This window comes from Triturus cristatus, chromosome 11, assembly GCF_964204655.1.
Source record: "Triturus cristatus chromosome 11, aTriCri1.1, whole genome shotgun sequence".
Classification (NCBI taxonomy): Eukaryota; Metazoa; Chordata; class Amphibia; order Caudata; family Salamandridae; genus Triturus; species Triturus cristatus.
Window position 1 is genome coordinate 187,112,263 of NC_140594.1, and position 24,742 is coordinate 187,137,004.

A 24,742-nucleotide genomic window follows, 5' to 3' on the forward strand; every position below is an offset into this window, starting at 1 on the left:
GATCTTCCAAAGCCCCTAAATTTTCTAAAACTAGAACCCTTTGCAGGAGCCTGCAGACCCAGAGACTTTGCTGTTAATCTGCTGTCCTTGAATCTTTGCAGTGCAGAGTCAGCCTTCTCACCAAACAACTTCTGCCCATTAAATGGCAAATCCACTAATGTGGCTTGGACATCCGAGGAGAATCCCGACGAACGGAGCCATGCCTGCCTTCTTGCAGCTATGGAGGAGCCCATAATCCTCGCCACCGAATCCGCCGTATCCAATCCTGACTGGATGACCTGTCTGGCAGCGGCCTGAGTGTCCGTAACCACCTCCAAGAAGGATGCCTTATCGCCCTCAGGCAGCTTAGGGGCCAAAGTCTTCATTGAGTCCATCAATGCATGTATGTAACGCCCCAGCAAGCACGTGGCATTAGATGACTTTAATGCCATACTCCCTGAAGAGAAGGACTTTTTAGCAGCCTGGTCCACCTTCTTAGACTCCCTATCTGTGGGAGACTGAGGGAAAGCACCCGAAGCATGCTTTGAGCAGGATGCCTGCACAACTAGGCTCTCTGGAGACGGGTGTATTGATAGAAAGTCCGGATCCCCAGGCGCCACCCTATACCTTCTTGCCACCTGTCTGGAAACCGCCGGAGCAGAAAGAGGTTTCCGCCATATATCCAAAACAGGCTCCAAGATGGCCTCATTAAAGGGCAGTAAAAGCTCTGAAGTGGTCGTAGGAGAGTGCAGAACCTCTGTCAACAAGTTCGATTTATACTCTGCCGTGGGCAACTGTAAATCTAACAGCTCTGCAGCCTTTTTGATCACAGTATGGTATGGAGCCAATTACTGAGGAGGAGAGGATCTTGCCGATGTGTGCGCCCATTCTGGGGTAGTGTCCAGGCCACTAGCCTCTTGTATTCCCTCAAAATCATCAGAGGATGTGTCCATCTCACCTTCCTCTACCCCTTCTCTGTACCTTCCTTCTTCCAATACTCTCTGGGCCTCCCTTCTCGATCGAATCCGAGGAGCCGGTGTCGTCGACGTTGTACGCGGCGTCGGTGGAGCCAGAGGTGTTGGAGTCGGCGGCGCCATAGATGGAGTCGGCAGTGCCGGACGCGGCGCCAATGGATTCGGCAGCGGCGTCGCGGAAGGCTCTGAAGTCCGATGGTCCATCCGAAGTCGTGTCGGATCCCCAGACGGTGCCGGAAACTGCCACGAAGGCGCCATCGGCAGAAAGGGCATGAAGAGGGCCTGAGCATAATGCTGCGGCACCCCCAACGTATAAGCCATAGGGCCCACGGGACCAGTTGGTGCTCCGGATGGGAAGGCCGCCCTATTGAAAATACCATACATGGCATTCAAGAACTGAGATGAATCAGTACCTGGAGCAGGAAACTGAGGATAAGGCACTGAACCCGTATCCCTCTGCGGAGTACTTGGCTGAGGCACCGCAGTGTCCTCCACCGGAGCCATAGATTCTTCCGGAGTCGGTTCTTCCTCTTGTTCCTGATCCGAAACAGGCACCTGATCCGGAGACGGTGCCGGGGACGGTGGCGGGGACTGCGCCGGTGAATGCTTCGGCGACGGGGAACCTCTCGGAGTCTTAGAGGGAGAAGGAGAAGGTGAAATGTCCTTACTCCAACGACGCCGAGGTGAAGTCGACCTCGACTTCCTGCTCTTCGAGGACCGGCGTCGTGAAGAGTGTTTCCTCTTCTTATGATGTCTTCTTGACTTCGATGACCTCGAAGTCGACGACCCCGGCCTCGACTTCTCTTTCTTTCTCCCTCTCTTCTCCTTACCGATATTCGCCATAAACAATTTGGCCTTCCTTTCCTTTAAAGCTTTAGGGTTCATTCTCCTACAGCATTCACAGTCTTCAACATCGTGGTCCGAAGAGAGACACCACAAACAGTCTTCATGTGGATCCGTCATGGACATATGTCCGCCACATTCCCTACAGGGCTTAAAGCCCGACTTCCTCGTCGAAGACATCACCGGATTTTGCAACAGAAACACCTTAACACTACAAAGTAGCAGGAGTACTGGAAAAAACTGTTGCGCGTCGACGGCGCGGAAAAAAGGGAACTGACGTCATAACGCCGACGTGGGCCTCTTATGGCTTCGGTGACGTCATACGGAGTCGCGAGCGGAGCCGATGTATTATGACGTCGCCCACGTCAACGTGGAGTGCCGGGGAAGAAAAATTCAGTGGAATGCTGGCGCAGGGTATATTCACAAGGTGAGGAATCCACTGGCAGATGTATCCATCAGAAGCTCACTTACCCTCCTTGCCGAGGTAATGGCAATGAGAAAAACTGTTTTAAAAGACAATAGCCTCAAGGGACGCTTGTGGAAGGGTTCAAAGTGAGAACCCATCAAGTTAAGACAAGATTTAAGTCCCATTGAGGCACAATAAATGGAGCGGGCGGAAATTTGTTGTAAGGCCCTTAATGAACCGTAACACAATAGGTGATTTAAACAAGGATGGCTGATCCGGCAAGCAAAGGTATGCCGACAAAGCCGATAAATAACCCTTCACAGTAGCTACAGCAAAACCTTCCTGAGCTAGAGAGAGAGCAAACGGAAGGATGTTGGATAAACGAGCCCTCAAAGGGTCAATAGACTTCTCCCCACACCATTGGACAAATTTGGACCACCTATAGGAATAGATAGACTTGGTGGAGTGACGCCTGGCAGACAAAATCACGTCCACCACGTCAGGCGGGAGAGAAAAAGAATTCAGGTTGCCCCGTTCAATCTCCAGGCATGAAGGTGTAAGCTCTGGAGGTGGGGGTGTAGAACCTGCGACTGCGAGAGGAGGTATGCCCTGAGAGGGAGATAGAGCGGAGGGCACGAGGAGAGTTGGAGAAGATCTGTATACCACACCCTTCTTGGCCAATCCGGGGCGATCAATATGAATTGGGCCTGGTCTTGGCTAATCTTCCTCAGAACCTGAGGAATCATGGGTATGGGAGGAAACGCATAAAGGAGATGTGAGTCCCAGCTCAACTGAAACGCTTCCCCCCAAAGCTCCCTGCATCGGATACTGGAGACTGCAGAATGACGGGCAGTGAGCGCTCTCGTGAGTGGCAAAGAGGTCCACCCGAGGAGTTCCCCATGTCCGAAAGACGTGGCGAACCACCTCCGGATGGAGCCTCCACTCGTGGTCGGCAGAGAACTGCCGACTGAGACTGTCTGCACGCACGTTCAGAACTCCGGCCAGATGATTTGCTATCAGACAAATCTGATGATCCTGAACCCAGGACCAGAGACGCAGAGCCTCTCTGCAGAGAAAATGCGACCCCACTCCTCCCTGCTTGTCGAATACCACATTGCGGTAGTGTTGTCCGTCAGAACTTGAACCGACTGACCGCGAAGGGAAGGGAGGAAGGCCTTGAGTGCCAAACGTATCGCCCGCAACTGCAAAAGGTTGATGTGAAGCAACCTTTCCTCTGGAGACCAAAGACCCTTGATCTCCAGATCCCCCAGATGCTCACCCCACCCTAAAGTGGATGCATCCGTTATCACTGTGGCCACCGATGGAGGTAGATGGAAGGGCTTTCCTTGAGACATTGCCCTCGACGCTCCACCAAGACAGATCCGCTGCAGCTTCTCTGGAGATCCTCACAGACTCCCTGAGATCTCCTTTGTGCTGATACCACTGCCTGCGGAGGCACCACTGGAGCGCTCTCATGTGCCAGCGTGCATGGTTGACCAACAGAATGCAGGAAGCAAACAGACCTAGCAGACGAAGGACCTTCAGAACAAAGGACTCATTTCCTGTATGTCGAGAATCCTTTGTGGAGGTGGGAATGCTCGACACAAAGTAGTTTCCAGTACCGCCCCTATGAACAGGTTGCGCTGAGAGGGCACCAGGTGAGATTTAGGCACGTTTATCGAGAAACCCAATTTGTACAACAGCGGAGTTGTAACCTGCAGATGATGAAGCACCTTCTCTGGCGACTCCGCTTTGATCAGCCAGTCGTCCAGATAGGGGAAAACTGGAATCCCCGACCCTCTGAGATGGGCTGCCACCACTGACATCACCTTGGTGAAGACTCAAGGTGCAGTAGTAAGACCAAACGGGAGAGCCGCAAACTGATAATGTTGCGACCCTACCGTAAAACGGAGATACTTCCTGTGTGACTCCAGGTTTGGAATATGAAAATACGCATCCTGCAAGTCGATTGACACCATCCAGTCCTCCTGTTGCAGCGCTTGAAGAACCTGCGCAAGGGTGAGCATCTTGAACTTCTGCTTCAGAAAAAGGTTCAACATCCTGAGATCCAGGATTGGACGTAGCTTGCCATCCTTCTTGGGTATCAAGAAATACCGGAAGTAGCTTCCTTGACCCCTCTCCTGCTCTGGAACCACCTCTATCGCACCTTTTTTCAGTAATGTTAGGACTTCTTCCTGCAGGAGAAGGTGATCCTCCGAGCAAGCACCTTGGCAAGGAGGGTAATTTGGAGGGAATTCCTGAAGGGGAAGAGCACACCCATTTTCCACAAGATTTAGAACCCAAAGGTCTGTAGTGACCGATTCCCAATCTTGCAGAAAATGGGTAAGCCGACCCCCCACAGGACCAACATGATCCAGAATGGTGGATCTAGGGCTGCTTTGCAGTGGTAGGAGGGAGGGAGGTAGAGGAGGAGGAGGAGAGCTGACGACCTCGTGGACGACCTCTGTTCCTGCCCCTGTAGGTCTTATACAGGGTATTTTGCTGCTGCTGCTGAGGCTGCCTATAGGTCCGAAAGGACGACCTCCCAAAACCTCTGTACCTTCTGAAAGAGGAACCTCTAGGCTGCGCCTGCAGGCCCAGAGACTTAACTGTGGCTTTGCGGTCCTTGAACCTTTCCAAGGCTGCATCTGCTTTCTTCCCAAACAGTCCAGAATCATCAAAGGGTAGATCCAGAAGTGTTGCGAACTCTGACGATGTAAGCTAAGCACTTCTTCTTGTGGCAACCGAAAAGCCCATGATCCTGGCAACAGAGTCCGCAGTGTCCAAACAACTCTGAATAACCTGTCGTGCAGCTGCTTGAGTGTCTGACAAAACCTCATTAAAATTCTGCCTGTCTTCCTCAGACAATTTAAGAGCCAGCTGTTTTGCAGAATCCATCCGGGCATGGATGTCACGGCCCAAAAGGCAGGTGGCATTTGTGGACTTCAAGGCCATACTTGCCGAGGAGAACACCCTCTTGGCCGATTGGTCAAGCTTCTTAGACTCTCTATCACTGGGAACTTGAGGGAAAGCTCTGGAAGACTTCTTCGAACAGGCAGCTCGAACCACCAGACTCTCAGGAGAAGGATGGGATGTTAGGAAGTCAGGATCGCCTGCAGCCGCTCTGTACCTCCTAGCAACAGATTTTGACACTGCTGGAGCCGAAAAGGGCTTAGGCCAAACCTTCATAACTGGCTCAGTGATGGCATCATTAAAAGGAAGCAAAGGTTCTACCACAGTGGAGGGGGAATGAAGAACCTCCGTCAAGATGTTGGACTTAAATTCAGTCGTTGGGAGCTGCAAGTCTAAGAGCTCCGCTGCCTTCCTTATGACTGTGTGGTAAGGAACCACATCTTTAGAGGGAGCATCGGAAGGAGGAGAAAGCTCCCATTCTGGGGACATATCAAGGCCACTTGCCTCCTATAATTCTTCAAATAAGTCATCCGACTCTTGAAGTTCACCCTCTTCCATTTCTTCTGCCCGATACCTCTGCTCCTCCAAAATCCTCTGCGCCTCCCGCCTGGATCTTATCCTGGGAACCGGCGTCGGCGGCAACACACACGACTCCGACGGCACCGGATTCGGCATCTAACACGGATCCGGAGGCACAGCCTGAGTCGAACGAGGTCGAGCTGGAGCCGGAGATGTAGGGGAATGGCGTCGACGTCTTTGGCGCCGTCTGGCATTTCCCGGCGCCGAAGACGAAAAGGCATAAAGGGAGCCTAAGCATATGCCTGAGGAACCCCCAAGTTAAAGGAGATTGGACCCATGGGACCCGAAGGTGCTCCAGAGGGGTACATTGCTCTTGAAAAGACACCATACATGGCATTCAAGTAATGTGATGGGTCTTGACCCGGGCCATGGAAAGGCGGGTAAGGACTTGATAAAGGCTTAGGCTGAGGCATTACCGGACCCGGGCCAATCGGCGCCGACGGTGGAGCCAATGGAGTCTAAGACTCATCAGGTAACGGAGCCTCTTCCACCGGAGCCAGAGAATGTGTCGGCGTCGGAGATGGAGCCGGAGCTGGAGAACGCTCCGGAGAAGCTGCAGGCGAGGCCGAACAAACAGGCGAAGCCGGATTTGAAGCCGAAGGAGAAGGTGAAACATAGTCCTTACGACGCCGAGGAACTGGAGAAGTCTATTTCGGAGCCATCTCCTTATCTGAACGGCATCGAGGGCCGTGCCTCTTCTTCTTCTTATGCTTCTTTGATCTCGAAGCATGACCCGAAGTCGACTTCGACCTCGACCTCCTTCGACCTCTCTTCTCCTTCCATATCTTTGCTATGAAAAGCTTGGCCTCTCTCTCCTTTAAAGCCTTCGGGTTCATTTTACGGCAGCAAGAGCACCCCTCGATGTCGTGATCCGACTACAGGCACCAGTCACAATCTTCGTGCGGATCCGTGATTGACATATGTCCTCCGCACTCTCTACAGGGCTTGAACCCTGACTTCCTCGAAGACATCTTCAGGAAAGAAGCAAGAGAGAACCAGAAACAATCCAGAAAAACAAAGTAATCAGACAAGCTACGGAAAGTCCCAGAAAACCGTTAGCGTCGACGGCGCGGAAAAAAGGGAACTGACGTCATCACGCCGACGAGGTCCTCTTATGGCTCCAGTGACGTCAGCGGAGCCGTGCTTCTGTGACGTCGTCCTCGTCGGCGTGGAGAGCTACGAAAAAATTCCGAATGTTGCTGGTGCAGGGGATATTCACAAGGTGAGGAATACACTGGCAGATGTATCCATCAGAATTTATGGCTTTAGAGTAGACCAAACGACCATCAAAAAATGAAGTTGTGTAAATATAAATAAATTAAACTATACCTTCATTATGACATAAAACAAATCATAATGCCCACCTCCCATATTATTTTGGATCCAATCGCATGACACTCAAGGTGAAGGATTGCTGACACAACCGCTCTTCCCTACCTCAGCAGTTCTCATCTTTACTACCAATTATGAGAAAGCACCTGGGCATGGGAACAGAAGCTTCACATCCTATAAGTCGTAGCCCTATTAGCCATCAGCTGCTAGGATGATTACCTTTATTCAGGACCATCTTACTATTGAACAAATATTGTACAAAAAAGTATGAGGGGGAGCATCTGAGGAGAGTTTATGAAAGTTTACATTTAACACATGGCCATCGATATGGGTTATGCTTTATTTTAATTTTAAAATCTTTATACCTCATTTAATCAATTGTGCTTGATCTTAAAAACATCTATACCACCACATGATATGCCGGCAGTCTTAGACATCAAATTATAAAAAGATGGGCAACTAGTACAGCTGCTCTTACCTTGTTCGTATTTCCGCAAGTAGACGAACCACCGCCATTACTGGGGTAGCGCCATCTCCTGTTGCAGGAAGCGAGGTATGAATTGACAGACTTCCTTCCTGAGGAAGCAACATGGACTGGACTGCCTGCACTACCTTCTCCGTAATTGACAGTTTATGAAGAGGCAATGCCTAGTGATGTTTTATGGGGTAGAGTAAAAAGTAAAAATGATGATTTCAGGTTCTAAAATAGGATTATTTTTCTCTTCTGGCATTATTTTCACTTAATATTTTAAATAATGTTAACATATAAGACTGACAAGAAACTATTCAAAAAATGCATGCTAGGCAACGTTATTAATGAGAACATAGAGCATTTGTTAATGTTATTACTGAATCATAATATATAAACAACTTTTCCATATCAACATTTATTTGAGCCTTTTTTTAAATTATTGTGTACGATATTAGCTCAAGTGGTCTGTCCTCTACTTTCTGAGCTATATTCAATCCCCAAAATGAATTGTTACTTACCTGTGATCCGAGTTCTCCTGTAGAGAAATCATTTTTAATGTGATAAGCACTGCATTGCCCCAGCTCATGCACAGCATCCCGGAGCACTTTTTACAAACTATTTACAGAACACGTTTGATTGAAAAGCCATTTTTTGGTATGTGAGCAAAAAAACGATGGATTTAGGCCCAGATCTCTGACTGGCGTGAACGTATGACATTGTTCTGCATTCTGTCCATCAACTGTTGTTTTTGCATTTGTCACACCGAGCGGGACAGGTATGCTCAGACATGGGTCCCGTGCTTTCCATGCCACTGGAATCAAGCTATCCTGGCCTAAGAGGGGTGAAACCCCGAAACCGGTCCTAGGATGCATGTTTCCAGTCCAGGGAGGACCTGGCCTGGCAGTTCGGGCTGGACTGTTCCCATGAGGCACAGGGTCAAGACTGATTTGCATATGGCTGGGTTCAAACTGGTATGGCATGGTGAGCAAAAAAACGATGGATTTAGGCCCAGATCTCTGTACTGGGGTCAATGTATGATATTGTTCTGCATTTTGTCCATCAACTGTTGTTTTTACATATAATATTCTTGCCTAAAAAAAGCTATATTTACTAAATTGAACTTATTTTCTTTAAAAAAAGAAAAAGAGACTAATTAAAACTGGAGAAAAAAAGAAGTCACTATATTCAATATAGCGACAAGGAAAACTCTTTCAAAAAAATTTTTAAAGGAAAAATTAGAGAAAGTATTAATAATGTGGCCTAATCGGATAAAGCATGAGAGCCTTTGAGGAACAGCATACCACTATTTTCCCATCATGTGCTGTCAGGATCAGTTCAGCCTGTTCTCAGTTTATGGAGATTAAGGATCATGGTAGAACTGAGGTTAACTTCTTTGCCATTTCTGCAGGGAGGGTTACTTACAACTATATTGAATATTCCTCTGAAGGAGAACTATGTATATTCATACTTCTTGTTAACAAAAAAACTGTAGATAACAGATCCAAGAACCCAACCAAAGGGAAAAAGGTGCTATTGACGGAGGAGTGCAGAGACAAGGTTACTACAAGCCTCTACACCCCGGCAGACCATGAGGCACAGTATTGCCTAAGCCTAATACTACGAGTCTGATAAAAAAAAAGTATGTATTCTAATTCGGTGCTCACACATTAGGTGTGCACCTGGTTTTCTTCATTATAGGTTGCTTTCACACGGAGTGGCACACATGGGGCTGGTCCCCATGAGGTCCTGAAGAAGAGGTTTAGGTGACACCTCAAAATATGCCGACTGAAAACTAGGGATTGTATACATATAACAGTTACTTTTTCCCTACTTTTAACCCCTTTTTATCCATACCAACTAGAAGCAAGAATAAAATATTAGCTCACTAGCTAGGTATTTTTGGCATCACTTTCACCACTCCCCCAACACTGGACTACACATTTTTTTCACAAAAAGTGCTCCTACGTAGTTTTGCAAGTTGCAGAACGCACCAAACAGTAGCTGTTTGGGATAGCCCCAATGATGAAGCATGTCACCTAGGGGCAACCCTAAGGTGAGTGAGGGACACAAGAATATAATTTTCTTTTCTCAGATTCGTTTTTTTTTTTTTTGCACATCTAGCGGAATACCCCCACCTTTTTCCCCTTTGGTTGAGTCCTTGGATCTGTTAACTACAGATTCTTTGTTAACTACATGTACTTTGGAGGGTGAACCTAACCACAAAAAACCTCTGTCTCCCCCCATTTTTGTTTATATCCATACTTCTCTTCTGGGCAGTGCTCAAATGATGAAAGAATAATTTCGGGACCCAATGAGCAAAATTCATGTCTGTGTGCCAAGTACCACCGGTGCATGGTCTTGATTCCACCTCATGCCTCTTTAATCCACCACTGGACACTCCCTGATACTTTTATATCACCCTTGCGAGTTTCCTGCTTTCTGCATTTGTCATGTCTTTTGCGTTGTTCTCTTCCTTCTTTTCAATGTCTGATGAAGTAAAATAAGTGCTGGTCCACAAAAATGAGTGCCTGTGGGCCTGCAAGCAACAGTTTAAATTAACCACTTCTTTCCAGGGGTCTTTATTATTAGTTATAATCATGAAATATAACAGCTAGCCTACTTGTAACAAATGTGAAAAAAGAAAAACACTACACTAACCAAACAGATTTCATAGAGATGTTTGGCCCATCTGCTCTGGAATCTGTATCAAGACAGTAATGCCTTGTAAAGGATGCAGAGAACCCCCCCCCCCCCCCCCCGCCCCCAGAAAGCCACTGTTTTTACATATATCAGCAATGGATATAATCCTTAATAATGCTGCAGTAGCAGCCCTACCTCGTTTGGAATTGGTTTGAGACCTACCGGCAAGGTGTTCTTGATACTGCAGTGGCAAGGAAGAATACAAAAAACAATCCACCTTGACATGGAGGGTTTCAAAGAGGCCTATTCTGTAAGTAATGGATAGTCAACAAAAATTGTTAGTCAGCCTTATGCCGTTGGTTTTATCGAGATACAATTTGAGAACTCCCTTAACGTCCAGAGAATGTAAAGTCCTTTCTGTTGGAAAAGAGGAATTCTGGAAAAAGGTTGGCAGGGAAACTAGCATGAGGCCTCATCGCAACTTAATTTTTGTGAAAGACTTTTATGACTATTTACTGCGTCTGGCCTCAACTTCAATAATCCTAGGAGCTGAAATTATGGTCACTAGAAAAGCAGCCTTCCAAGAGATATGTTGTAACCTAGATCTATGAGTAGGCTCAAATGGTGAAAACATTCATTTAAAGAGGAACACAGTAAACTCCCCAAGGAGAAGGTCTTCTCAAAGAAGGGGAAACGTTCTTAACTTCCTCTACCAAGTAATTTACCAGTGGGATTTTGAAGGAAAAAAAAGAGGTTTTCTATAAGCGGTAATGGTTGCTAGATGAACCTTTCTTGAAAACGTCAAGGAAAACTGAAGCTCAGATTTAGCCAAATTAGCAGATTTGGAAGCACCATTTCCTCTTGACATCTAATTGAATCAATGTTTTTTCTGGGTATTCCAAATGCTGAATCTCTTCTCTTTGAAAGAGTTGTTCTTAGAGATGAATATCTTGCTTCCATCCAAATGTTTAAGAAATCTTGAGGAATATTTACATGTCGGTCAGTCACAAAAAACTTTTTTCGGCCAATTGCGGCCATAAAGGTACAGATAATAATAAACATTTCATAAACAAATAGAGCAGCATTTCAGATGATAAAAAATATTTCATAAATAGAGTAGCATTTCAAGGTTCAAGACTCATCTGGGATAATACAGTTATTTTCGAGGTAGACACTACATAGGATACATACCAATGATAAGATGCATAAAACATATAAAAAGTGCCTATACATCTCAGAATAAAAGTTTTAAAAAATGTGTTCAGATCGGAACATACAAATTTGATAAGGGTGGGTAGTTATGTTGAGCCATATTTGTTTCCAACCCCCAGTTGAAAGGCAGACAAAATGTCCCACTGCCATGCAAATATTCTCATTCCCCAATCTTTGCTATCTCTCAAAAGCCTCCAAATGGAAGCCATTGCCAGCCCCTACCTGCACGACCAGTGCGGACTCTGCCACCGGCCCAGGGAGGAGGGGCCACAACGATCTTGGAAAGTGCCGGAGTGCCACAAAAGCACGGGAGGCGTATCGCAGTGCGGGAGCCTCCATCAGCCCTTGCCAGTCCCTGCCTGCACGACCAGTGCTGACTCTGCCACCAGCCCAGTGAGGCGGGCCGCAACGATTCCGGAAGGCGCCGGAGCGCCAAAAAAGAACAGGAGGCGTCCTGGAGCACGGGACGCGCGTGGGCTCCGCCAAGACGGGCCAGTCTTAGTGCGTCATAGACCGGAGGAGACTGGGCTGGGCCCCCTCACTTGGTCCTGCTTCCGGGGGGAGCCTTCGTTAAAAACCACAGCTTGCAAAGAACTTGATTTTCCAGCTGGCCTTTCTCCCTTATTACCCTTCGATCTCCTGCCCGCCCTCAAGTATAGACGGAAGAGTAGAGCTGGTCCACTAAAAAGGAAGGTGCACTCTAAGGGCCATATGTAGGTAATTTCTATTTACCGATTCCTAAATACCGAATTTTACCGATTCGGTATTTAAGAATCAGTAAATAGAATGTAGGTAAAAAAAAAAATCGGTAAATTTTACCGATTCGGTAATATTCGGTATTACTGAATCGGTATTAACCGAATCGGTAATAAGGAATACCTTCCTATTCATTCCTATGGGCCTGGAGGCCCATAGGAATGAATGGGAAGCCATTGACTATTACCGATTCAGTAAATACCGAATCGGTAATAGGGGGAGCATATTCAAGGGTGGCAGGGTGTCACATTGACACCCTGTTGCACCCCTGAATCGTGCATGTGTGCACATGTGGCGTACATACATGCCCTAAGGGCATGTATGCCTGCCACATGGCATTTCTAGAAAAGCACAAACTTGCTTTTTCAAAGGTATTCAGTATTTACCACCAACCTGTAGTTGGTGGTAAATAACGAATCCTTAAAACAAAAAAGCACTCACTTGAGTGCTCCCTACATAGGAATTAAGGATTCGGTAATTTACCGATTCGGTATTTTACCGATTCCTTAAAATACCGATTCGGTAAATTACCGAATCCTTAAACCTGCCTCCTACATTGGAAAGGGCTAAATACCGGTCGGTAACGGGAAAATTACCCATTTTCGGCCGTTACCGACCGGTATTTAGCTATCTAAATATGGCCCTAAGTGAGGTCAGTTGGGAAGCCAACGTAATCCAAAAAATCTTCTCTTTATTAGGGTAGTTTGGTTAAAACCGGCACACAGCCAACGCGTTTGGTTCCCTAGTGCCACTGGAACTTCATCAGTGCTTCTTTATAGCATATCTGGACGTGTGTAGCCCAAAAGCAACACCAATGGTTGTCAGTGTGCAGCGTCTCAAAATCGGATAGGCTGCACTGTGTGAGCCAATAAGATTTCAAATATAGTTCATTCCTTCAAACCATAAATGTTCAAAGCGTGTGTCATCGTACGAACACTATACCTTGGTTCCCCTACCGCAAATCGGAGAAACTCCAAACCACACGCAATCGTCCTCTATTCTGACACAGGACTATGAGAAAGGCATATGTAGATTACATTTCTCATAAAATATATAGATGCGTCCTCATATTGAGACCTGTATCATCTGTCTACTGGTTATCATGCCGTCCGGGAACCTCTATCAACAATAGGAGGACGCATAGGGGGCACCGTGGTTAACACGCCTTTTGGGACCTTTACTTGCTAGTTCAGCTAAATACTGCACTTTAAGATTGTCTCAAAAGCCTTGGGGCTCTCTGGTTCATTTGAGAGTCGTTATCCCATTGTCTACTACAGAGAGAGATTTCTCTAAATTAATACGATCAATTTCTCGTATTTGTTCTGCAGTCTCTGCTTGGATGACCTTCCATGCTTCATTATAAGCAGCGTAAATACCAGCATATATGAAACGTTTTTGACGCGTTTTTCTTGGTCCTTGCAAGAATTCCCTAAGGTCTGCGCCTTCTTGAAGTAAAGTTAAGTGTTGTTTTACATCCTCTAGTGTAGCTTTCTGTAGCCAATCAAGGCAACGTTTCCCTAAACTGTAAGTTGTTACTGCCCCCGGATGCTGTCTTTGGACATAACGTGAGTCTGGCCTATGAAAGGTAAAACCTTGTGTTTTGTTCAAGAATCTATCTTGACAGCTGTTTGTGTCTAAGAGCCAGAGCAACCATTTTTTCCATTCAGGATCTGATCTGTTATTATTCAAAATAGTATGTACGTCGACCTCCCCCTGTGTACTGCTTTCACTTGTAGGTGCAGGAATAGACGGAGTGTTCATGTCTTTTATGTTCGCTATTTGGAGGCATGATGTTTGTTGGATAGTGTAGTTCAAAAACATAATTTGCTCAGGGATAATACAGACTCTAAACAAAGCTTCTATTCCCTGTACTTGCCAATCTTTAGTGCCACAGACAGTTTTCGTCTCAATGTTGTCTTTCCAAAAGTCGTAACCCTGTCTAGACAGTTGGGCAATAAAGGCTGTAGAATAAATCTGTTTGGTATTCGTTAACATATTTTTAATTCCTGTTTTGTTGACATTCTTAAAGTAAAATGTCTCTGCATTCGAGATATTAAACCCTGAAAAATATGGAAATTTCATTGCAAATGTTTTCAAGCTACCCTTTGGTGGCGTAGGACAATGTTCCCATTGGTTATACATAAATGCATCTCTAGGTGTGGCAGATTTATGCAAGAAATGATGACCATAGTGGTTATAACAATACAGTTGTTCATAGTCTGATGAACTTTGTAAATATTCATTATTAGTAAATGCAATTGACATCTCTAGATCAGACATCATATTATTAAAAGTCTCGAAGTCCCAATCAACAGAAAAGGTACCGGAGGTAATAAAGTCACTTAATGACATTTTAAATAAATGTGGAATCTTCAAAAGCTTCCACGGGCCAAAAATGTCATATTCAGTTTTGTCCCAAACTATACCATCAGGTATAGGAATCGCTGTGATGTTCACTGCTGACAAGTCTCTTGCTTCACGATGGGTTGAATTGTGTGGCTGGAGAAGTAAGTTCACTCTTTTACTTGCTGTGTCCATTTGAATACATCTTCCATTAATCAGCATACCCAGAGTTATTACCAGAGCTAAACAAAGTAGAAGGAAGAATATTCCCAAAACAATCCATACTTCAATCCATGGTGAAACGAGATACGTTTTTTCCAGTAGATGAAAAAAGTCTGTTGCTTGTTCTTTGAAAGTTCTTTGTACTGGCGTCGTTTCAGGCTCGCTGGGATCCTCAGAAAACGTATCAAAGTTCCTGAAATAGCCAAAAGCAGTTCTGTCAATGGTTGGAATTGCATCCGTATTTGATGAAATTGCTGGAACCAGTTGATCACTTGTTACTTCGTTGTAAACAGGTGTATCTGGACAAACTGTTATTTGGGTCTCAAGAGGTACAAGGTCCATAGCATTGTTGCTTAGTCCTCTATTTCTTACTGTTGAATCTTCAAAGTTGATGAGTCTCTCAGTTTGAACCTCTTGGATTGCAGCTAGAGGAGTGCATCTGCCACATTGGCGGAGTCCACTTGGCCTACTGTTCAGTATTGGCCACATAGTGTGGTTTGATCAGGTCGATGGACACAAATCTTTTCTCCTTTTTACCAGCATGGGGTGGCAAAAGTACTGTTCTTGATCCGTGGATTGCTAGGACAGGTACTGGTTGTCTGTATGAAGGCCCAAATTCCTTATTATCCACGATCTTTTCTCTGACTAGATCCCCACCCATTACCCGAACCTAATACCCTAGCTGTTATAGACTGCTTTATGTTCCGTTTTTTTCTTTCCACAACAGAATTTCCCTCCGGATGGAATGGAGAAGAATACCGCAATGCTACGCCCATACTGGCCATGGCTTCTTTGTTAGCCCTAGAGCTAAACGCAGGACCATGGTCAGAATGTAGTGTGCCTATTGCGTATGTGCCGATAAAGACTCGCAAATCTTTTGTAACAGTTAGAGCGTCAGCCGAGCGCTGAGGCCACATCCATGGGAACCCAGACTTAGTGTTTGTGGGACTGCATTTGTCCAATAGGACGCCTGCACGTAGATAGTCTAATGCTGTCTAATAAGGTGTCTGAACTGGGCTGGCTATGTTGTAGTCAGGTATCTGGTGGCGTTCTGTACTGCGATCTCTATTGCAGTCTATGCAGTTATTGATGAAGATATGAATCAGAGTATTCATTCCTGGCCACCAGTACATCTCTTTTAGCTCTAAAATTGTTTTAGAGATCCCTTGATGTATCAGACTCTCTCCCAGATGCGCTTCGTAAATCAAAACTGCTCTACGTTCCCTGTTTGGAATTACTCTATCCCCCACTCCAGGGATTCTAGCAAACGGAACACCATTCGCATCAATTATATATGAGTATTTCAGTGGAAACTTTTTAGGTAATGCCGCACCGCTACCTTTGCTTGATGCATTGACCGCCAGCATTATTTCGCTGTCTATTTTCGTTTTTGAACAAATGATTTCAGCTACGGAAGCACAGCCCCTTTCGCGGCTTCATCAGCCAATGAATTCCCTTCAACGTGAACGCCATCACGTTGGTGACTCGGCGTGTGTATCACATGAGTGTTCTGTAGTCCGTATCGCAACTGAACTACTTGTTCCCAAAGCAATTTGTGCTTGATTGTGCCACCTTTTGCATCTTTGAAACCTTTTTGAATCCAATTCTGTAAATATATATTGCAAAATTGAACACAGTAAAAAGAATCACACACTATCAGTGTGGGGAATTCGCGATCAGTATTTTCAAGTGCCATCTTAAATGCTTGTAGTTCAGCTCGCTGAGCTGTACAATCTCCTAGAGATTGGGTTTTTGTGACCATTGGTCTGAATTTGCCATCTTGCATGCAACCTTTAAAGATAGCACATGCTGCACTGTAAGCTTGTTCACTCCCCGTAGCGGGCTGTGCAGATCTGTCAGTATAAATTATAAATTCGTACTGGTCCAGAGGGAGAATTTCAGTAGGCAGATGACATTCGTGTTCATATTGCAGGAATGCTTATGTTTCTTAAATATGGATCAAAAACGTATTCAACATCAGTTGCAGCAAGAGAATTAACCCATTGTATCCATCTCGGATGTAAAGCTTTTGCATTTGGAATGCTAGCCTTTGTAACTGCCTCTAGGGCTGGTACAGGAGTCACAACCGTAATGCGTTTCCCCTGTGCTAGGGCTCTTTCTTTTGCCACAGCGGTTTGAACTACTGTCAGAATTTTTTCTGTAGAAGTGAATTTATTTTCTGCTTGTGTATACAAGTAGGATTTGTATGCAATTGGTACTTTTTCACCTTCGTTAAAAGTTAAGTAGGTGAATCCGCATTGACCTGGAATTATTCAGATCAGTAAGTTGCATACGTTTCCGCGTGTTTACAAGTATTTTGTTGCTAACATGTCTGTTTGGAGTGAACACAAAATTTGTGTGTTTTTGTGTCCAATGTGTGATTTTAAAATCAGGTTTGATTAATACGTAGAGAGGTTTAACCCTTTCTGCGTAACTTAAAATGTAAGTTCTTCCAAAATACAGGAATCCTAGAATCGACTGTAAATTTTTCAGCGTTTTTGGCGGTTGGAGCAGAGCACACTTTTCTAAAAAGTTGGCTGCCAGGCTTTTACCTTCACTTGATAGTTCATATCCTAGGAAAAGGACGTTGAGGTGGGCAATTCTTGATTTTTTAAAGTTGAATTTGTAACCCTCTGAGGCGAAGCCCAATATTATGGTGCTCACCCTGTTCAAGCGCCTAACCAGGTCATCGTCTGTCAGATAAAGATCATCGACATATGACAATGCCTCGTCATCATAAGTTTGTAGTAACTCTGTTACCCTTGCTGAGAATAACCCCAGGCTGTTTTTGAATCCCTGGTGCAGTCGACAAAATTGACGCTGGGTCCCCATTATTGAGAAAGCGGTCAAATATCTGCTTTCTGGTGCAATATTTTGACAAAAGAAACCATTTGAAATGTCTAACGTGGTTTTATATTTTTTACGCATAATGTTATTCATTAATGCTGTACTGTGTGCATTTTGCCCTGCAAATTTTTTGCAACAAGAATTTAAGTGTCTGTAATCCAAAACTAGATGATATGTATTGTCTGGTTTGGAGACAGGAAACAAAGGATTGTTCATTGATGAGGTGCATGTTTCAATCACCCCCTGATAGTCAAGTTGATCTAAAATCTCCCTGACCTGTTTTTTTAGCTTCTTGCTTAACTGGGTACTGCCTTTGTGCAGTCGGTTGATTTTTTTAACTGGATTCACAACTCACCACCTCTTGTTCGGGAAACAACTAAAGACATGCCTTTTCCAGAAATTGCAGTAAAATAGGATTGTGATTGGCCGCAAACCAGCGCTGGGATGCCTAAGGGTAGCCATGCGCTATACCAAGAATCGATTAATAACAATAATAATAATTTCATGGTGAGGAGAGTCCTCATCCCATCCTACATGATTTTTATACAGTCCTGGGGCATGGGCTACTGCCCATTTCCTGGCTAATGCTAATGTATATTTTAAATGAACTGGAACATGGTTGGAGAAGGCAGGCCTAATGATGGCCTCGCCATGTGGGCACTCCCTGCCAAATTCTGGTGGCCAGCCCTGTTCTGCTAGAAGTATATCATAACACCTTGAAAGATGCTCCCAAAAGAATGCTTTGACTTTTCTTGGTATGTCTCCCTCCATCCGGAGTGTTATTTCATATAACCTATGTGGAGAACTAACCCTGGTGTCTACAGTCTCAACTTGTATGTCTTCATTCAAGTCCACTGTCTCCAGAAGTTCCTTCAGGTTCTGGCGAGCTATTGTAACTTCTGCTGCACTGTCCAGCATGGTCTGGGCCCATTCTCCGTATTCTCGGCATGTCTGATCTTCAGACCTGCTAGCTTTTTCTTGGTGAATTGAGGTTTTGCTTTATTTTTCTGAACGTGTTGATCGTCTTTGGACTTCACGCGTTCTTCCTTCTTTTCTGACCTTATCAGGACTTTCAGCCAGTTGTGGTTTAACTGTATATTTCTATTAGCTTTTGTATGTTATTAAGTAATTCCTCGTCCGACATTGATTCAATGTCAGGGTCAGGTGTGTAGCCGGCTAAAATCGGCCATGTTGCTCCTGGTCTACCTAGCGGACAGAGCCTGGTAATGTGATTGTAATATTTTAGGGCGCCTTTAAACCAGAGCTCATGCTCCTGGTATGTGAGTGGAATTTCAATATCCTCGAAAGGAATATATTCCTCAGGTGGTTGAGGTTCATCTTCTTTGTAGAAGTGAAACATATGTGTTACTGGATTTGATTCTGGGAATACTATCCATGAATAGAATGCCTCTGTCTGGATAGATTCATGTGCCTCTATCACAAAAACTGCTCTACCACCTCTTGGTGTCAGACCATGTTTTATAAGTTTTAGAGTGATGGCTCTCCTTAAATTTGGTGGGATGTGTATAACACCCACCTCGTCTTCATTAAGACCTGCAAGGTCAGCCGCAGCTGTACAGTTGTCGACGACAACATCTCCGGTGTCGGACATTGTTTAATGAAAAATTGCAGAGCAAGTTTCAAGGAAACAAAGATAAGGTGCACAATATTTTGGAACACTGTGTCCTTCAACGTTGAACAAAACCAAACAGCTAATACATAGGAGTTTTCGTCCTACTCAGCTATGGCGGATATTATCCCAACCCACTCCAGACGTCTTGTGGAGTTTTATGAGTAGAGGGTCTCTGAGAAAAGCACGACTGAGTTACTTCAGTATTTAGCGTTAAATTAGTGCCTTACCAAACCGTTGGGCGCCATGTAGTGTAGTTCCTATATCCCGGATAGGCTCTGCGCATTGGAATAACATACACTATAGATTTGACATAGGCCTAAGGTCAGTATGTCTCTATCAAGTATATTAGACTTAATTACTTGTGTTTGCCAGCTAACTCAGAGGTCACTAGAAACTTCTCGAATATACAAGAAGGGATTAGTCACTGACAACCGCATAAACATGACAACTTTGTTTCCTTTTAGAATCGGAACAGTCTCAGAATCGTGGAAACAATAGGTAACAGTTTCACTCAGTCAATCGTGCATTCTTCGTTTCTACAGAGTTGCACAGAAATAGAGAGACGGGCGTTTCAATAAAAGGGTTTTATTGAACAGTCTTATTTCTCATGCAAGAGATATGAAATGCTAGAATCGTAAGACAGACTGTGAAGTACAATATGTACGAGGTTAGCCGTAAGATAAAATAATACTGCAATAGCATGGTTTGTAGCCATGACATATTAATCAAAATACATAAATAAATAACATAAGCTAAAATGTGATACTCATCTGATGCTTTTAAATTGTTCTACCCCAGTGTACCTAACTTAAGTGCAGCACGAGGTTTGAAGTAGGTGCCATTTCTAAAGTATAGCTAGCTATATTTTAGTTTAGCCAAGAGTTGCCAAAGGTTTCTCTAAGTTCTAGTCAGCTCCATACCTTGGAATGAGAGAGGTTGGAATCTCTTTTCTGGACTCGATAGTCTAACCCCCCGCAAGGGAAGACAGAGCACTGGAGCTGGATTCTCTGCGAGGAGGATGGCAGCGTCAGGTCAGTGCATCAGGCTGGAACTCGATCACCTTCCGAACTTGCCCTGGCAAACCGCGTAGCCTGGGTTGGATCGAATCCTCCGGGAACCGCAATTTGTCAGGGCAAGTGCCGGTATATTTATACCTTGAAGGTGTCTAGGAATGCCAGTATTGACCTAAAATTCGGGCAGAGGAACGTCATGAAGGAACCCCTAAGGAATAGATGTTCATGCATACTTAATGAGTTCTTGGAGAAATAAATATTCAAGCTGAGGGAAATTCCTAAAGGATTAAGGGTCTGGTTTTCCAAGAATTCGTTGTGACGTGGATGGACGGATGTAGGTGGCCATGCCTGTATTTGGTTTGTACGGACAATGTCTAAATAAGGGCCGGATTTCTATGTCCAAATAAGGGCAATGTGAATTGTACCTATATAAGGGCATAAATCGGGAAACCTATATATGGAATCTAAATCTGCACACGACAGAAGGTAAGTAACTTGTTCTTCTGATGGATACATCTGCCTGTGAATTCCTCACTTTATGAATAGACTCCCACAGCAGTCCTACTCCCGGAGGTGGGTGTCCACCCTTCTACACCAAAAAGTCCTGCAAAAAAAAGCGCGCAAAATGGCCGTCCCTCCTCACTTCTGAATCTAAGCAGTAATGCTTCGCAAAAGTGTGGAGGGAGGGCCAAGTTGCAGCTTTACAGATGTCCAACTCAGGAACACCCCTGGACAAAGCAGAAGTAGACTATTTAGCCCTGGTAGAGTGAGCTCTAATGCCCACAGGAGGCTCCTTACCAGCCAGAGCGTAGCAGATCTTGATGCACAAGATGATCCACCTGGATAAAGTGCGCTTGTGCACCGCCTTGCCCTTCATACGTCCAACATAGCCCACAAAGAGCTGATCATCCTGACGGAAGTCCTTTGTTCTATCAAGATAGAAACTAATCGCCCTCTTAGGGTCCAAACGGTGCAACCTTTCCTCCTCCTTGGAAGGGTGAGGGGGAGGATAAAAAGTAGGAAGGGTAATGGACTGCCCTAGATGGAAGGAAGTTACAACCTTAGGCAGAAAAGCAGCCCTGGTCCTGAGTACTATCCGTTCAGCATGTATGGTCAAAAACGGAGGCTTTGAACTCAAAGCCTGATGCTCACTTACCCTCCTAGCCGATGTGATAGCCACAAGAAAGACCGTTTTGAAAGTCAGCACTCTTAAAGGACAGCTATGCATAGATTCTAACGTGGAACCCATTAAAAAAGTTAACACTAAATTCAAATCCCACTGGGGCATAATAAATGGAGTGGGCGGGAACATGTTAGTAAGCCCCTTAATGAACCTTAAAACTATTGGAGACTTAAAAAGAGACGGCTGATCAGGCAGACAAAGAAATGCCGATAAAGCCAATAAGTATCTCTTAACAGTGGCTACAGCACAACCTTGCTGGGCCAAATGGAGCGAAAAACAAATAACATCAGAAAGATGAGCCTTTAAGGGATCAATAGACTTCTCTCCACACCATTTAACAAATTTTGACCACCTGCAGGAGTATATAGACTTGGTGGAGTGTCGCCTGGCCGATAATATAACATCCACCACGTCAGGCGGGAGAGAAAAAGAATTCAGGTGCCCCGTTTAATCTCCAGGCATAAAGGTGCAGGCTCTGGAGGTGGGGTGAAGAACCTGCCCCTCCGACTGCGAGAGGAGGTCTACCCTGAGAGGGAGACGGAGCGGAGGGTGCGACGAGGGGTGAAGAAGATCTGTGTACCACACCCTTCTTGGCCAATCCGGAGCGATCAATAGGACTTGGGCCCGGTCTTAGCGAATATTCCTCAGAACCCGAGGAATCAAGGGTATGGGAGGAAACGCATAAAGGAGTTGTAAGCTCCAACTCAACTGAAACGCGTCCCCTAATGCCCCCTGCATCGGAAACTGGAGACTGCAGAATGACGGGCAGTGCACGTTCGAGAGTGGCAAACAGGTCCACCCGAGGAGTCGCCCATGTTCAGAAGATGTGTTGCACTACCTCCGGATGAAGCCTCCACTCGTGGTCGGCGGAGAACTGCCGACAGACTGTCCGCACGTACATTCAGCACCCCGGCCAGATGATTCGCCATCAAGAAAATCTGATGGTCCTGAGCCCAGGATCAAAGTCACAAAGCCTCTCTGCAGAGACGGTACGACCCTACTCCTCCCTGCTTGTTGACATACCACATCGCAGCAGTGTTGTCCGTCAGGACTTGAACCGACTGACCGCGAAGGGAAGGGAGAAAGGCCTGCAGCGCCAAACATATCACCCGCAATTCCAGAAGATTGATATGAGACAATCTTTCCTCTGGAGACCAAAGACCCTTGATCTCTAGATCCCCCAGATGAGCACCACCCCTAGGGTAGAGGCATCCGTTATCACTGTGGCCACCGATGGAGGAAGATGAAAGGGCTTTCCTTGAGACAGATTGCCCTCCGCACTATACCATGACCGATCCGCTGCAGCTTCTCTGGAGATCCTGACAGACTCCCTGAGATCTCTGTTGTGCTGATACCACTGCCTGCGGAGGCACCACGGGAGCGCCCTCATGTGCCAGCGTGCATGGTTGACCAATAGAATGCAGGAGGCGAACAGACCGAGCAGGCGAAGGACCTTCAGAACCGGATCAACCGCTCCATTGTAAAACAAGGGAATCATTTCCTGAATGTCGAGAATACTTTGCGGAGGAGGAAAAGCTTGACACACAGTGGTATCCAGTACCGCCCCTATGAACAGGTTGCGCTGAGAGGGCACTAGGTGAGACATTTTTTTTTTTAATTCTTTTTATTGGCATTTTAAGATGTAAACGTACATACAACGTGTGTCGCATAGGTAAATGTGGTTCATAAGTAGCAGAGTAGACCTTTATCAAAATAGGGAGTACATCAATATCTTGTTCCGTGAGGATGTGGTCTGTGTTGTAGCAGAGCATTGCCAGTAAGAGAAACTGGGGGGAAACTGAACTGGGAGGTGCCATGGGGTTTGTAGTGTTTGGGTGGGCGTACGCGATGGGTCCATTATTGCCTACTCGACAGTGCAGCTACTGCTCGCCTAGGGGGAGGCGGGTGTGTGGATTAATGTGGGGGGCCGTTGAGTGTGATAGAAGGACGAAGACGGACCCGGCGGGTCCGGAGGTGGCACAGGGAGTCGTGGTGGAGGATCCATTGTCTCGGGAGCCTGCATAGCGGAAGAGAGGGCACTAGGTGAGACATGGGTACATTTATCAAAAAACCCAAATTGTACAACAGCTGAGCTGTTACCTGCAGATGATGAAGCACCATCTCTGGTGTCTCTTCCTTCAGAAGCCAGTCGTCCAGGTTGGAGAAAACAGGAATCCCTGACCTCCTTAGATGGGCAGCCACCACTGCCATCACCTTTAGTGAACACTCGAGGTGCAGTAGTAAGACCAAATGGAAGAACCGCAAACTGGTAGTGTTGCGACCCAACCGTAAATCGGAGATACTTCCTGTGCGACTTCAAGATTGGGATGTGAAAATACACATCCTGCAAGTCGATGGACACCATCCAGTCCTATTGCTGCAGCGCCTGAAGAACCTGCGCTAGGGTGAGCGTCTTGAATCTCTCTTGCTTGAGATAAAGATTCAAAATTCTGAGATCTAGGATGGGACGTAACCTGCCATCCTTTTTGGGAATCAGAAAATACCGGGAGTAGCATCCCTGACCCCCTTCCTGCTCTGGAACACCTCTATCGCACCTTTTTGTAATAGGGCCATAACTTCCTTCTGAAGGAGAAGTAAATGATCCTCCGTGCAAAATCCTTGGCAAGGAGGAGGGAATTCCCTGAAGGGAAGGGCGTACCCATTCTCTACGAGATCTAGAACCCAAAGGTCCGAAGTGATTAATTTCCAATCTCGTAGAAAATGGGTAAGTTGACCTCCCACAGGACGTACATGATCCGGGATGGCAGATCTAGGGCTGCTTTCCAGCATTACCAAGAGGCAACCTCTGCCCTTACCCCTATAGGACTTTGTGAGGAAGTCACTGCCGTCACCGCCGCGCCGGGACTTCCAAAATGGCGGCGGCGCTCGACCGAACCGGAAGTGGGGGCAGCGTTCTAGTTGCTGACTCACACTCCGACAGGAGCGCGACCGGCAACAGGGAACAAGAAGAAACGCCGAGAGCAGACTCGGGCGTTGGGCGTCGGAAGGTGGAGGACAGAGACGGCGAGGCAGAGGACAGAAGGGACAGCGAGGCAGAGAGCGGAACAAGGGCAAGAACAGCAGTGTCGGGGAGCAATCGGCCCCAGGAGAGAGGGAGGAGGAGACCAGCAGCTACCCGGGAGAGCACTTGCAGAGCACTGTGAACAAGAACAGTACTCCAGAGGCGAGTGAGGAGGCTGGGTCTCCTTTCACCACGACCCCGGAGGGTCGTGGTTTCAGGCAAGTGCCATTATCATGTTTCCTTTCCTTTAAAGGGTGGTGGACAGGGTTCAAGAGTGGCACTTAAAGCATCCACTTGGCTCCCTCACCCTAGGCACTTCACAGTCAGGACACGGGTGAAGGCTTGCACACTTCCTTCCCCCCCCCCCGACCCC

General features: G+C 46.1%; 1 protein-coding gene across 2 annotated transcripts in view; it reads right to left on the reverse strand.

Annotated features, from left to right (window-relative positions):
• The window catches only part of HECTD4 (HECT domain E3 ubiquitin protein ligase 4), a 2,430,065-nt gene that overhangs the window by 1,458,414 nt on the left and 946,909 nt on the right, over window positions 1-24,742 (reverse strand). For both annotated transcript variants that reach the window (XM_085634374.1, XM_085634373.1), the window contains exon 45: window positions 7,505-7,674. In XM_085634374.1, the coding sequence (XP_085490500.1) occupies window positions 7,505-7,674 (170 nt within the window). The remainder of the gene's footprint in view (window positions 1-7,504; window positions 7,675-24,742) is intronic.